General features: G+C 45.3%; 1 protein-coding gene across 2 annotated transcripts in view; it reads left to right on the forward strand.

Annotated features, from left to right (window-relative positions):
• Positions 1–946: 946 nt before the first annotated feature.
• LOC147635236 (transcription elongation factor SPT6-like) overlaps positions 947–16,072 on the forward strand; it is a 35,419-nt gene continuing 20,293 nt past the window's right edge. The window contains exons 1-15 of one of the 2 annotated variants that reach the window (XM_086802456.1): positions 947–1,133; positions 1,257–1,337; positions 1,649–1,781; positions 3,100–3,187; positions 3,280–3,451; positions 4,088–4,217; positions 4,441–4,738; positions 4,846–5,043; positions 5,149–5,262; positions 5,347–5,715; positions 5,808–5,915; positions 6,001–6,789; positions 6,980–7,121; positions 7,207–8,429; positions 8,519–8,728. In XM_086802456.1, coding sequence (XP_086658582.1) covers positions 1,103–1,133; positions 1,257–1,337; positions 1,649–1,781; positions 3,100–3,187; positions 3,280–3,451; positions 4,088–4,217; positions 4,441–4,738; positions 4,846–5,043; positions 5,149–5,262; positions 5,347–5,715; positions 5,808–5,915; positions 6,001–6,789; positions 6,980–7,121; positions 7,207–8,429; positions 8,519–8,728 — 4,086 coding nt within the window. In that variant the 5' untranslated portion in view covers positions 947–1,102. The remainder of the gene's footprint in view (positions 1,134–1,256; positions 1,338–1,648; positions 1,782–3,099; positions 3,188–3,279; positions 3,452–4,087; positions 4,218–4,440; positions 4,739–4,845; positions 5,044–5,148; positions 5,263–5,346; positions 5,716–5,807; positions 5,916–6,000; positions 6,790–6,979; positions 7,122–7,206; positions 8,430–8,518; positions 8,729–16,072) is intronic. The other variant, XM_086802457.1, reaches the window with a different exon arrangement.

Raw genomic sequence — 16,072 nt, forward strand, 5'->3', positions numbered from 1 at the left:
AACTCTCCCATACCTCCTCTGGATCTTTGTCCACATCTGATGAGCATTACTCCGGGAGGAGACAAACTGTGCCTGTATGGATGGAGTCATGCAATGGATGATGATAAGATGAGCCCGAGCATCCTATATGCTTCTCAAAGCAGGGTCCACCAAGTGAGGTGTGGAGATAGCCATCCACACACCGGCTCCTTCCAACAACAACTGAGTGTAAAAAGACCAAGTATGATACTTGGTTGCGGAAAGCTTCATGGAGTCACTGACTTGGGGAGGATTGTAGGATGGTATGTGGGTGGGGGTGGGAGCAAGACCTGGATGAGAGAAACTTAGAGAGGAAAGATTGGGAAATAGGAACCACCTGTGGAGCGGCAGGAGCAGGGGATCCACGCTGCGATGAAGCGGGAGAAGAGATAGGAAAAGGAATGGCTGTAGAGAAGTGGTTTCCTGAAGCCATGTTTGTCGACAAATAATCCTTCTATGTCTCAGATGGTCTGTTGACAACCTGCTAAACACCACCCTCATTTGTGTGGGAGGATGAGATTGATGTTTGAATGGGGAAGCCATCGAATAGTTTCCACAAATTAAAATTTGGCTGTGGAGGTGGGACTTGGTATTATGTGAGTTGCTAAACAGAGACTTGAAATACTAGGGTTATGAGATTTGCTGAAAGTGGTTTTGTTTGTAAAGGACAGTTTTTTTATAAATATATAACTATCATTGTTCCCAAAAACAAAAACTAAAATAAATAAAAACCAACGTTATTGTGGCTTCATAAAGTTTTTTTTTCTGTAATGCGAGATTTTTATTTGTACCAAAGAGTGTCCTTACTACGGATGAGAGCTCGAAGTAAGACTCGATCACTAGACCTTACCCCAAACACACACACGCTTCACCAATTGCTCTACCCCACTGCTCGTTACTTCATAAAGTTTGTCATTATCATTACTTCTTATTACTTCTTTTTGAGTTTTGTAATATTTTGTGTGGTTTTTTTTTCTTTTTTTCTTTTGCCTTCTTTGTGGCGTTGCCTCACTCTGTGTTTTTTTTGGCTCGTTGGCCTTCGTGGGTTTCTATTCTGCAAACTCTGCACACAGCTTTTGACGCCATGGGGGCTCGCACAGTAAGCTCCGATGAGGGTAAGTGCAAGCTGTTTCATTCAATGCGAAACTAGGGTTTTTTTTCTCTTGGATCTGTGCGGGGAAAAAGATTTTCAATACCACTTTAGGGTCTCGTAATTAGGGTTATCTATGGCTCTGCAGAAGAGGTCGAAGAAAGAGAGGAAGACGTGGAAGACAATGAGGCGGCTGCCGATGACGATGACAATGAGGAGGACGAAGAAGGTAAACTCCGAGTTCTTCTTTTTTCTGCTTTAGTTTTGGCTTCTTTTCTCTGCTACTTTCTGGCCCCGGATTGTCTGCTCTTTTTTTTTTGGGCTTTTGATTGGCCATTGGTTTGATATTCTTGGAGTTTGCCCTGCTGAACCTTTTTTGGTGGACTATTTTTTGCTGCCTGCTGCTTTTTTTGGGGGTTATTTTTCATCTTGATCCTTTCTTGATGCCTTTCGGGTCTGCTTTTTCTTCTCTTGATTGTTGTATAGTTGCTTTCTCATGCTGCTTTTTGGCCTGCCCTTTTTTTTTGGGATGTCCTGCAGAAGAGGAGGGTCAGGATGAGTATGAAAAAGACGACTTTATAGTTGATGATGTGGAGGAGGAGGAGGAAGAGGAGGAAGCTCGTGCAAGCAGTGACGAGGAAGCCAAAGCGAAGAAGAAGAAGAGGAAAAAAAGGTACTTTTGTGGGCCCTCATTTTATTAGAATGTATGGAAACATACCCAGCATACTAGAAAACTGTTAAGAGTAATGTAGAAACTAAGTATACGGGTAGTAGAGCGTTTGGGTATCCAGAATGTGTGAGTATTCTTAAGATCACCTGCGATAGTATGGGTATTTGGGTACCCAACATTTGAGATTGGTGGTTTGGGGAGTGGACACATGACAATATAAGGATGTTGGGTACCCAACATGTAAGAGTGTTCTGATACGTAAAATGATTTATCGACGACTCTGAACATTGAAGACACGTCAGTAGTCTAACCTTGGGAGCCATTTGGGACCATATCATGCAATTGAGTATGTAAGGTGACCCAAATGGGAACATTACTTTGCAGCACTTTGAGAGCTCCAAAAGGTCTTTGGCTTGACTACAGACCTCCTCTTGTTGAAATTGACCTATTGGATAGGTAGGATTGCAAAGAGGAGCCCTCCTTGGCACCAAAGTACTCTTACGCTCTTCCTGATGGTTTATTTTCTTGTGGATGACTACCATGAGGTTATAAATTGCACTTTCTTATATGGTGAATTTGGGCATGTTCCTGGATTCATCTAGGTATATATGATTCTATAAATTGTTGGGACGATGTAGTGTGATTTTTGCATTTAGGACATGCCTACTTTTATATTTAATTCCTCATAACAAGATACATACTTTGAGAATGATCTCAGACTAGGGACTTGGGAGCCAAAAGAAGAGTTGCTTGGACATACGAGTTCTAGCTCCAAAAGGTCTTTGGCTTGGCTACAGACCTCCTCTTGCTGAAATTGACCCGTTGGATAGGCAGGTTTGCAAAGAAGAGCACTTCTTGGCACCAAAGCACTCTTGTGTTCTCCTTTATTTGAGCCAAGATTAGGCTTATAATTCTCGATTCTATAAATTATTGGGACGATGTGGGGTGATTTTTGCATTTAGGACATGCCTACTTTTATATTTAATTCCTCATAACAAGTCACATAGTGAGGATTCCGAGGGGGCAAAGTCGCATATGAGGTCTTTGGCATCACGTCTACTCAACAGACTATGCTTATGGTGATGTATGGAGGCATGCACTTCTAGTCTGGGTGAAAGTTTATCTTGCTACAAATGACCTCTTGATAGGTCAAAGGGGGGTATCTCATGTCATCATGAGATATTGAAAGGGCTCATAAATCACGTCATAAAAAAATGTCTCGTTCTCTTGTGTTTATCCTGCTATGGTCATGGTGTACGGGTAGTGTTGGTTATGTGATGCATGGAGAATGCTTGCAACCATTACGTGTTCACCTTGACAGAGATGCAGAAGAAAATTATGAGCTCGATGAAGATGACTATGAGCTGCTGCAAGAAGCAAATGTCACTGGTTTCCATCGCCCTAAATCTGTAAGCTCTTTGATTAGTAAGTTGTCTCAATGTGTTTTCAAGTGATAAGTCTAAAGAATGAAGCATGAAAGTTCTTGAAATTTTCTTGGCAGCAGAGTAGCAAAACCAAGTTCAAGCGCTTGAAGAAGGCAGGTAGAGTTGCAAGTGAGGGTGGGAGAGGTGTGCAAACAGGGTTTTCGGATGACGAGGATATGGAAGAAGGCAGCAGGCATGGTCGCACTGCTGAGGAAGAGCTCAAACGTACTTTGTTTGGAGATGACGAAGGTATTGCCCCCTGTGCCTCTCACCCCTCCCCCCCCCCCCTCCCCTCCTCCTTTTGCGGCCCCCTGCCCTCCGTTCTCTCTCTTTTTTTCAATATTTTGGCTCGCCTTTTGCAACTTAAGTGAGGTATTATTTGTATATATATTCTTCTCTCTCTCTCTCTCTCTCTCGCCTTCCTTTTTCTATCCCCTTCCTCTCTTTTCATGAGTTCTTGAATTCATCTATGTTAATGAATTAATTGACTAATTTACTGATTAATATTATGCTAATTAATCAATTGATTAACTTAGTTAATGAAATTTAGGTTACTTGACTTGAGCCCTACCCTTACTGTCGAAAATAGCAATGCTTTCCACAACTTTTTTTGTAAGTAAAAAATATATCTTTCAAAAGCTTTAATATCTCTTTACTCTATGCACCTTTTGTCACAAGAATATTCACAAGGTGTCATCTGATAGAATCAGTACAAAAGAAATGTAACAGTTTGGATTCTCACCTCAAGGAAACCAACTGAGGAGATTACTGGCTGATCTCTCATCTTATTTAAACTAATGGAGGAACTTTTCTTTGATCTTTCATCTTATTTAAACTAATCGAGGAATTTTTCTTTGTTTTTGGAAAAATCTGTGTAAAAAATAGGGGCGCCTCCTGAAGATATTGGGGAGGAGGAGGAAGCAGAAGAAGAGGAAGAAGATATTGGGGAAGAAGATGAGATGGCAGATTTTATTGTCGATGAGGAAGAGGTTGATGAGAATGGCCAGCCTGTCAGGTAAGCTTCCAAGGCGAAGTTACTGATACCATTTTTACAGAAAAAGGGAATGGTAACATTGTTCATCATCACATATTTTGGTACATGGGAATCAGGATTAGGAGTGCTAGGATTAAAAACACTTGGAGGGTGGAGATTTTGGCACATTCAGGGTCACGATTTTAACATTTGGATGGCTCTGATTGAATATTTAATGTTTGGTCTCTCTGTGTTGAAATGGCAGGCGAGGGAAGACTCGGAGAAGAGGCCCACGACAGGCGGCAGGGATATCTTCAATGGCCCTACAGGAAGCGCAAGAGATTTTTGGTGATGTCACAGAGTTGTTGGATCGGCGTAAATTTGGTTTAAATGCTGACCAACTCGATGAGGAGGGTCTAGATGAGGATAGGGAAGGGTATCACATGGGCAGGTCTTCCAAGAAAAAACTCGAGGAAGAGTTTGAACCGAGTGTGTTGGAGGAGAAATACATGACAGAAAAGGATAATCACATCAGAGAAACGGACGTGCCGGAAAGGTTGCAAGTGAGTACCTTCTTACAAGTACTTGACACAATTGGGTGGGGAAAAGGGGATCTTTTTACCCCCAGTTTTATTTGATATTGAGATGTGTCCCCCCCTTTTTTTAATAGCTTCTTGAAGACCTAACCGGTACAATACCTGTAAAAGAGCCAAAAGTTGAGGAAGCAGAATGGATCTACGATCAAGGTTTTGGGTACCCGTTCAAGAGAATGCCAAAGGAATTTGAGTTGCTTAACGGAATGGAGAAGTCTGAGGTAGTTCGACAAATTGTGTTCGTTTTGACTCAGCTTCATGACCACAAGCTAGAGGTGGGCACCTATATAGGTTAGCGTGTTGTCGTGAATGTCGCGTGCTATGTATGTCTGGCGTGATGCAGATGATTACTTATATCAGCACAATTTTGTCTATTGTAGATTCCTTTTATTGGAATGTATCGCAAAGAAGGATGCCTTCATCTTGTAGGGGATCCACTACCTACCAAAGAGTCTAAAAAGGATGAGGAAGCATCAAAGCTGAGGGACTTCAAGGTTGGATCTTTTTTCTGTGCAGTAGGTCATATTTTTTGAAGGAATTTCATGGCTGACTTCCATTGTGGGGCATGGTTTGTGAAGCTTCTATGGCAGATCTTCGCAATGGACAAGAAATGGTGGTTGCTACAACGCAGAAAAGATGTGCTTGGAGAAGCATATGAGAAGCGTGCCCGGATTGAAGAGCAAAAGGATGCAGCAAATTTGGATTTGTTGAAGAGGCTGCTGACTGCCCTACAGGAAGCTCGATCTCAGGTGGCTGTGGATGATGTGGATGCTAAATACAGTCTTCACTTCCCTCCTGATGAGGTGGAGGTTGATCAAGGCCAATTTAAGCGGCCAAAACGGAGATCGTTGTACAGCATTTTTCGTAAGGCCGGACTTAGTGTCATAGCAAGACAATTTGGCCTTACACCAGAGCAATTCGGTGAAAACCTACAAGCTATGTACAAGGTGCACTTGACCTTCTCTCTCAATACCCGGTGGCTTTGTGTTGATGAGAACATCTTTAGGTAATCCGGTTTGTTGCCTTGGACGCTTTTCAGAGGCATGAAGTTGAGGACTCCTCGTCCACGCCAGAAGACATAGCGTTGGAGCATAGTGAGGGCGAGATTTCTGATGCTCAGTCGGTACTGCGAGGAGGACGGCACATGGTTTGTGATCTTAGATACAAGATTACATATATTAAGATCTTAAATTTAATGTCATAACATGATGCTATTGCTTGTGTGTGTGCAGGCCGCAGTTGAGATTAGCACTGAGCCTGCTGTCAGGGAATATGTTCGGAACATGTTCTCGGAGAAAGCAGTGGTGAATACCAGGCCGACAAAAGAAGGGAACACTGTCATTGACCCGTATCACGACTATGCTGTGGTGAAGTGGATCTCTGATAAACCGATTAATGGTTTCAAGGATGGGCAATGGCTGATTATACAAAAAGCTGAAGAGGAGAAGCTCATAGAGGTGACAGTGGGTTTACCAAAGGATGTAGTGAGCAATGTGCTCATGCAGGAGTTTGAGACGCTTTACCTAAGTGATGGCGTGAGCCGAACTGTGCAGCTATGGAACGAGCAACGTAGGCAGATTATCAAAGATGCAGTCATAGGCATGCTTCTACCCTTACTTGAGAAAGAGGCAAGGATGCAGTTGACTATACGAGCTAAGCAGTGGGTCGGAAGGGAGTGCGGGACTGCCCTATGGAAGAAAGTTGCTACTGCGCCAGGGAAGTATCAAGTTGAGCATGATGAACGTGCTGATGATGATGAAGCACCCCGGGTGCTGGCTTGCTGTTACAGTGACTCTCTGAAGCCCCCCACTACTTTTGTGATGCTAGACCCTGCTGGGGAGGTTGTCAATACTCTCTATACACCACATTTGGTCTCTGAAGTTAGCAGCTCTGAACAGGATCCAAGAAAACATAATGACACGCAGCGCCTTGCAAAGTTCATGATAGAATACCAACCACAAATAGTGGTTGTGGGTGCTGTGGGCCAAAGATCTATGAATGTCAGAAGAGAAATTACTTCGGTTGGTCTCTAATCCCTTGCTCACCTTTCCCTTCTACTTTTTTGAAATTTTCAGTCTCTTACTCAAGGTGCTATTAATGCTTGGTAAGAGCATTTCCTTGGGTGCCTTAATGGGCAAGATTGCCTGTACTTCGGGGACCCTACTGACAGGCAGGGCATTCTTCTGTACTGAAATCCACATTTTTCTGCAGGTCATTTTCAAGATCACAGAAGTGCATCCTCAAGATTTGGGGGAAGGACTGGAGAACATAAATAAGGACTTTGTGGATGAGTCTTTGGCACGCATCTATGAAGCTTCAAGTGTTTCCAAGGAACAACTTCCAGGCCAGCCAGGTATCATCATGTCTATCTTTTTATGTGGGTGGATAAGTTGATGGTTTGTGCTTCTGACTAGGATGCTGTTGACCTCCTTTTTTAGGCATTGTAAGACGAGCCGTCTACCTGGGGCGGTACCTTCAAAATCCTCTTGCCATGGTGGCCTCTTTGTGTGGTCCAAATAGAGAGATTTTATCATGTACTCTTCATGAATTGCAGAGTTTTCTCACAGATGATGAGAGATATGATGTAATAGAGCAGGTGATGGTCACCATTACAAACCAGGTGGGAGTTGACATCAATATGGCTGCAGTCCATGAATGGCTCTTTGCACCATTACAGTTCGTCTCTGGCCTTGGGGCACGGAAAGCATCAGCAATACAGCGTTCTATACAGGGGGTGGGAAGGATATCCACAAGAAAAGAGATGCTTACATCGCTTCGCCTCATGAAGAGAACTGTGTTCATCAATGCTTGTGGGTTTCTTCGCATTCGCAGCAGTGGGCAAGCCGCCTCTGGGAATCAGATAATGGATCCGTTGGATGACACACGTATCCATCCGGAGTCGTATGAGCTTGCAAAGAAGATGGCAGAGACAGTGTATATTGAAAGCCAGAAGCAGAAAAATGAAGATGTAGATGAAGAGCTCATCGAAATGGCTCTAGAGCATCTGAAGGAGAACCCCCTCCTTATTAGAAACTTGGATGTTGAGGAGTATTCAAAGATGGTACAGGAAAGAGATGGAGTTTCAAAGCTGGAGACATTGAAGGACATACAGATGGAGCTTTTGCATGGGTACAGAGAGTGGCGTTATGCATACCATTCGCCGAGCGAGGATGAGATCTTCACTCTAATGACTGGGGAGAATGATGAGACCATGGGTGTAGGGAGGCTTGTAACTGTGAGAGTGAAGGAAGTTATACCAAGAGGAATCAAATGTGATATGGGCAATGGCCTGCATGGTTTTATACACAAGGATGATTTCTCTGATGAGACTGATGTTGATCACCAAGAAAAGGTCTCAGCTGGGAGTATGATTACCTGCCGTATCAAACACATAAACAAAAGGATGGAGCACAATGATGACAAATTAAAACAGTTTCGTTATTACTCAGTAGATCTTACTTGTAAGGGCAGTGCCATGCGGAGTGATGACTGGGAGAAGGTCCGGATGAAGGAGCCCTATTTGTCCCGAGAAGCCTTGAACTCACACAATGAGCAAGAGAAAGCAAGGAAAGCGAAGGACGATGAGAAGAGGAAGTCCTTCAAGCCTCGCATGATCGTGCACCCTCAGTTTCAAAATGTATCAATGGCAGATGCCATAGAGGTATATCATAGCTTGAGTGCCTAAAGCTTTTGAAACAATCATTTGCCATTTAATGTGTTAATGTTTCCTATTGGTATTTGGCTTTGCAGGGATTAGCCGAAAAGGACATGGGGGAAATAATCATACGCCCCAGCAGCAAAGGACCGACACACTTGTCCATAACCCTCAAGTTTTATGATGGCGTGTATACACACATAGATATTTTGGAAGGTGGAAAAGACAGTAAAGACTTCACAAGTTTGTTGAGCCTCGGGAAAAGCTTAAAGATAGGCGAGGAAACATTTGAAGATCTTGATGAGGTAAGCTATGTGTGTGTGTGTGAGAGAGAGAGAGAGAGAGAGAGAGAGTCTACTAAAGACCAAATGGGCGTATGAGACCAAAGTAATACAATAATGTCCATGGCATATCTCATCATCATGGAACGGAGAATAAAATAGAACAAATCAGAACTATCTCACTGGAGTGATACAAACTGGGCATGAAAATTTTACCATGGAATACAAGGAACATGAAACATGAGAGGAGCATCAGCCCCCAATAAATGGTATACCACTCTCCAAAACATGGTTGTTAGAGGCGTCAGAGGCGTTTGGTACGAGGAGACTCCTATTTTTTAGAGACATTAGAGGCGTCTATTTTATATATATATATATATATATATATATATATATATATATATAGAGAGAGAGAGAGAGAGAGAGAGAGAGAGAGAGAGAGAGAGAGAGACTGGAGTGTGTGTGTATTAGCCTTGAGGGAGAGAGAGAGAGGGTGTGTATGAGAGAGGGGGAGAGAGTGTGTGTGAAAGAAAGAAAGCTGTATTAAATGTCTGCAAAAGGCCAAAATGACCTATGAGACCAAAATAGTCCATCCTCATCATCTGGATACATCATCAAGATTCAAGGGTACAAAGTAAAATGAAATGAACTGAAATGAACTGGAGTATAGAGATAGCTCTAACAGTGGGTATAAAAAACATCATCATCCTAGTGTGTTTGAAGTTTGAAGTTTGAACTTTGGGTCTTGAGAAAGGCTTAAGGGAGGGAGCGAGAGAATGTATGAGAGAGGGAGAGAGAGTGTGTGAGAGGGGCTGCCTTGGGCCCTTAAAGCCCCCGTCTAAAGACTCAAACCAACACAAATTTTTTTTTTTGGTGGACGCCTCGATTGGGCAGTCGTACGCCTCGAACTGTTAGAGGCGCGCCTCATAACAACTATGCTCCAAAATACCAAGCATGTGGCTAGTGAGTATGGCCAAGAGGTCTCCCTCAGCTATGTCACGTGGAAAGGTAGCTCGATGGCGATGGAGCATGCTCTAAATCTGTAGTAGCTGATGAGGGGATCTTGTCCGGGGGGGCCGACCATCGGCGCGCTGGAATGTGGAGGCCCGGTCCAAGGTAACTCCTCCTGGGCGCTAAGATGTGGGTCCACGAGATCCACTGTATCAGTGTGCTCCTCCTCCTCGTGGGTCTTGAAGAAGCTCGTCATGGTTGGATGGTGAGGAAGGGGTTGGGGTGGCTTGGACCGAAGCTCTCTTAAGAAAGTGTCCTTTGTCTGTGGAGCTCAAGCAGGAAGATCCCTAGGAAGCGTTGGTCCGGGATGTCAATGATCTCGGAAAGTGGGCCAAATTCCTCATGCAACAAATAGTGAAACGTTTTGCGGATCTCATAGTATACTGGGCAACGACATATGTAATACTCTTGGTGGGAGCTCCAAAGGTGTGATCCATGTGCAGTGGGTGTAAAGGCTGAGAAGATCTCATAAGGTGGCAGGGCGCCTAGGAAACAACAACAAGAGTTGGCGTGTTGGAATTGCAATGAATGTGGCCATGATATGTACAACTGTTTGCAACCTAGAAGAAATCCAGGTGAACCTTACCCTATCTACCTTGTGTTGATGCCTCCAGAAGCTAATATGCTGGGAAACCCACCACTTGTATAAGGAGGGCATCAAATTAAAAATAGGGGGAATAGTTCTCCTGAAGGAGATAGCACAGGTGGAAGCATAAACAGTAAACATATGAGAGTGCAAAGGAGAATGAGAGAGTTGGACAAGATCATCTTTTATAACATCAGTAAAGCTCTACAATGGTAATGGCCAGCAACTGTGTCACCAGCCTGGACATTTCCCAGTCTGAAAGGGGTTTGGTGGACTCCAGGATGTTTAAATATTTGGAAAGTACAAGCTTTGGGAATGGGGGATTATCCTAGAATACAAAGGACCACACTCCTAAAATTTAGGAGAGTTGCTATTTTTGGCCCGACTCCGATGGAAATTCTGTTCGCGTCATTACATCTGGAATTGAGCAGATACCAAGAGTTGGCAAAGTGCCTATGACAGAATGTCTACCAGTTGGGATATTTTTAGAGATAAAGTTTATGGAAGGACCCATCTCTTAGATTGGGACATGTGGCAAGGAGGTGGACCAAAGTGAGACAAGTGGCCTGACACTTGTTAGAAAGTGGATCAAAGTGAGACAAGTGGCCTCACACTTGTCACTTCAGCTATTGTGTGGCTCTCCACTTGTCATTGTAGCCTTCTCTTGCCATTTTAGCTCATGGGAGGCCCAAATCTATAAATTGGAGCCCTCTCTCTTCATTAATAGAGGCTCTCTTGCTGCACACTAGCCTCTACCACCGTTACAGGCTGCCCTAATGATGGCTACTCTCTTTCGCTCTCTCTTGAAGGCTGCCCATGAAGAATACCGGCTGTTTTGGAGGCTTCCATCGCGAAGAAATACTGAAGGCAAGGGTATTCAATCATTTATTATGATTTCTAGCCATTGTATGTGTTGTACCAGCATTTGTACTTGCTGTACCTGCTGTACCAGCCACTGTACCTGTTGTACCAACCATTGTACTTGCTGTACCAGCTTCTGTACTTGTTGTACTTGCTGTACCGCCCACCATACCGACTGTACCAGCCACTGTACCTGCTGTACCAGCCACTGTACTTGCTGTACCAGCTTTTGTACTTGCTGTACCTGAAGGCACTCAAGGGTTAGGGTTAGGGTTTACACATGTTCAAGCAAGCGTGGAAACCAAGAGAAGAGTGAACACGACTTCAGTATGCTTCAATGATCAAAAAGTGAAGTACAATAGCCACATGATAGTGACCCTAAAAGATAAGTGTTCACATGTCCGGCCATAAATGTGCCGGGTGGACCAAAACACTTATAAACTGCATATAAGTGAAACTGAACTAAACTGGGGGAAAAAACCTCCACTAACTGAAGTAAAAAGTGCCCCAGTAATCTACTGATGATCACTAGCACTCCTCTGGGTGCATACACAGCATAAAACCCAACAGACAACAAACCCCCCTGGAGTGATATGTGATCACTGTACATCATCCACCAAAAGGAAACAAATTCAAAGCATTGCGGAATGCTTCAAATTTCGGACGTGGTAATGCCTTGGTGAAGATGTCTGCCACACTTTGATCTGTAGGACAGTATATCAGACTGATATCTCCTGCCTGGAGTCTCTCCCGAACAAAATGATAGTGAATCTCAAATGTGTTTCGTGCGAGCATGAAACTGTAATATGCGGAAGCTTCGGAGAAGGATCGGTACTTCAAAGCTCAGAAAACAGCACTCTTTTCGCGACGGAATTAACGCACAACCTGAAAGACGATGTGCAGAAAATAGAGAGAGAAGGGGGAGATGGAGAAGGACACAGTATTGGGTCCCAATTACCCTCTGTAGGGCCCCCACCACGGATGGTGTATTTGCTTTATTAGAATGATGTAAATCTGAAACAAATACAAAGTACTTGACCTTTTCTTGGCTGGAAAACCTGCCCTTGACCTTCAGTCCTTCACCCCTTTGCTTTAGCAATGTTCTTGGCTGTCCTGGCCCTTGGTTGCTTGGAGCTCTTGGTGAATTATGAGATGAGATGAATGAGATCTTGGCTGGGCTTTTATACCCCTCCCTTCATGCAGTCGGCTGGCTTCAGGACAGCCCACGACTGAGTATTTTAATAAAATACTCACACTTTTTAAATAATGCTGTTTTCACACTATATTAGACCCTGTCCAGCCTGCGCATGCTTCTTGGCAGCACCCTGGCTGCTGGGCATGCTGCGCAGAGGTGTGGGACAGTTCCCTACACTTGGCCGCCTGCTGTTTAGGGCTTTGGACCCAGACGACTGCCTGTCCAGCAGTAGTACATCTGGCCGACAGCCCCTCCCAGCCCTTGCCTTGGCTGGTGGGCAAGGCTTGGGCCCTCCTGGCCCCTTGGGGGTGGTTCTACACCTCCCCCATGCCCAGACTAAGTATGCAAGCGGCAAATCCTTGCACTGGGGTAGCCCTATGGGCTGGCCCCATCTCTACATGCAAACTACATGCCTACAGAGGCCTGGCATCCAGTTGCAAACCAGATACACAGCACATCTGACATCATTCCAGAGGGAGACTCACAGCGCGCACTGGCACTGCTTCATGTGCAGGACAATGCACACCTGACCTTGGACTCATGTGCAGGACAATGCACACCTGACCTCGGACGACTGAGATGGATCCCTGGCTGACTCGTCCCGGACTGGGCTCACATGGGACCAGTTCACCATCCCAGGTCCTGCACCTTCTGTACAGAAATGTCTACGTGGCATCCAAGTGCGGGATGCACGTGACATCCCCTTCTGCTTAACTTGACGGAAGCTGCATAGCCTCCAAATAATCCGTCAATAAAGCCGGATAGTCTTCGAAAAATTCTTTGTCGAGCCATACCGCTTCATGAGTTCCTCGGTCCTGAAACTTCGTGAGGAACTGTCGTAGTCTTCGGCCTGAGCCATGCTTGAAACGGTGCAGAAGGATCTATTCTGGAACCATTACTTCTGCTTCATCAATGATGTCTAGTTCCGCTTCGTCTTTGACCTCTGAAGGGGGTGGACCTGCATATGGCTTTAACCAACTGACATGAAATACATCGTGCATAGTCCAACTCGGAGGTAGCTTTAACTGCATAGACACCTCATTAATCTTTTTCCGGATGGGGAATGGTCCGAAGCTCCTGAAAGACAACTTTGGGCATCGCTTGCCCACCTGCTTCAATCTTTGCTTCATAATCCGAAGATATACCCAATCTCCTTCCGAAAACTTCATGTCCCTTCGGTCTTTATTGGCCTGTCGAGTGTAGGCCTCTTGCGCTTTAGCCAATCTGTCTTTAACGGACTCTAGGATCTCTTGGTAAGACTCTGTCACTCTGTTCGCCTCCGGTACTGAAGACGTAGTCCTGGTTAACAACGACTGGAAAGGCCTTCCAAACGCTGCCTCATATGGAGTCCTGCCAATAGCTGAAGAAAAAGAGTCATTCAAAACAGCTTGAACTAAAGGCAAAAACGATTCCCACTTACCTTGCTGATCGTGGACATAACACTTCAGCACATCAAAGGCCAACTGGTTGTATATCTCTGTCTGGCCATCTGTCTGTGGGTGGAATGCACTGGAAAAATTCAACTTAGTACCAAAATTATCAAACAATGTCCTCCAAAAATGACTGGTAAACTTGGCATCTCGGTCTGACACTATGGTCCTAGGAATTCCACCAATCGGGTACCAATGCCGAATGAATAGCCGGGCAACATCCTCGGCGGTCACATTGGCCCTGCAAGGAATAAGCATCACAAATTTGCTGAACCTGTCAACAATAGTCAAACACTGTGTATTACGCTTACTCGGACTGGGAGGCAGATTTGTGACAAAGTCCATCGAAATGTCTTGGAAAGGACCCTCAGGAATTGGCAAAGGCTGTAACAACCCTATCTTCTTTCCACGAGGAGCTTTCACCTTTTGACAAATGTCACAGCGTTGTACATATGTAAACACATCACGCCTCATCTTTGGCCAATAGTATAGCCGTTCTAATTTCTCCAGAGTCGAATTCATGCCCCTATGACCACCTGTAATGGCGTCATGGGCATCATGGAGAAGAGCTGCCCGGAATGATTTCATGACACACAGTCGGCCTTTGTAGTAAAGCCAACCATCGCGTATCAGAAAATGGCATGGTCCTGTGGCATCCAATGCCTGTTCCCACTGAGTACCGAATTCCTCGGAATTCGCGTACGTGTGCTTCATGTCTTCTAGTCCTGTACCAACAAGGTCCAGTCTAGTGGTTTGAATCGTAGATACTTGTCCCTTCCTGCTCAAAGCATCGGCCACTGGATTGGCCTTTCCTGGAAGGTACTCAATCATGCCACCAAACGGCTGGAATATCTGACTCCAGCGGTGTTGTCGATCACTCCACTGTGCACTTGGCATCGTCTGAATCCAGCGCAATGCCTGATGGTCAGTGCGAACCTCGAAGTCACGGCCATACAGGAAATGTTTCCAATGTTTCAAGGCCTGTATAACTACTAGGAGTTCACGATCATAGACTGAGTAGTTCTTTTCGGCGGGCAGTAACTTACGAGACATGTAAGCTACTGGCTATCTGTGTGGGAGACTTCCGGAGGCTTCCGGAGGCTAAAAACCAACCGTCCTTCGAGGGACAGGAGTCACTCCGAAAGGGGTAGTCCACCGGCGTCTAAAAACCAACCACACGAGCGAAAAAATTTTCTGGTTTTCTTTGCTGAATCTTTGTCCTTGAAGTGAGCTCTGATACCACTGTAATATGCGGAAGCTTCGGAGAAGGATCGGTACTTCAAAGCTCAGAAAACAGCACTCTTTTCGCGACGGAATTAACGCACAACCTGAAAGACGATGTGCAGAAAATAGAGAGAGAAGGGGGAGATGGAGAAGGACACAGTATTGGGTCCCAATTACCCTCTGTAGGGCCCCCACCACGGATGGTGTATTTGCTTTATTAGAATGATGTAAATCTGAAACAAATACAAAGTACTTGACCTTTTCTTGGCTGGGAAACCTGCCCTTGACCTTCAGTCCTTCACCCCTTTGCTTTAGCAATGTTCTTGGCTGTCCTGGCCCTTGGTTGCTTGGAGCTCTTGGTGAATTATGAGATGAGATGAATGAGATCTTGGCTGGGCTTTTATACCCCTCCCTTCATGCAGTCGGCTGGCTTCAGGACAGCCCACGACTGAGTATTTTAATAAAATACTCACACACTTTAAATAATGCTGTTTTCACACTATATTAGACCCTGTCCAGCCTGCGCATGCTTCTGGGCAGCACCCTGGCTGCTGGGCATGCTGCGCAGAGGTGTGGGACAGTTCCCTACACTTGGCCGCCTGCTGTTTAGGGCTTTGGACCCAGAGGACTGCCTGTCCAGCAGTAGTACATCTGGCCGACAGCCCCTCCCAGCCCTTGCCTTGGCTGGTGGGCAAGGCTTGGGCCCTCCTGGCCCCTTGGGGGTGGTTCTACACCTCCCCCATGCCCAGACTAAGTATGCAAGCTGCAAATCCTTGCACTGGGGTAGCCCTATGGGCTGGCCCCATCTCTACATGCAAACTACATGCCTACAGAGGCCTGGCATCCAGTTGCAAACCAGATACACAGCACATCTGACATCATTCCAGAGGGAGACTCACAGCGCGGACTGGCACTGCTTCATGTGCAGGACAATGCACACCTGACCTTGGACTCATGTGCAGGACAATGCACACCTGACCTCGGACGACTGAGATGGATCCCTGGCTGACTCGTCCCGGACTGGGCTCACATGGGACCAGTTCACCATCCCAGGTCCTTGA

Source organism: Cibotium barometz, chromosome 9, assembly GCF_041138505.1.
Source record: "Cibotium barometz isolate CiBa-2024 chromosome 9, ASM4113850v1, whole genome shotgun sequence".
Lineage (NCBI taxonomy): Eukaryota > Viridiplantae > Streptophyta > Polypodiopsida > Cyatheales > Cibotiaceae > Cibotium > Cibotium barometz.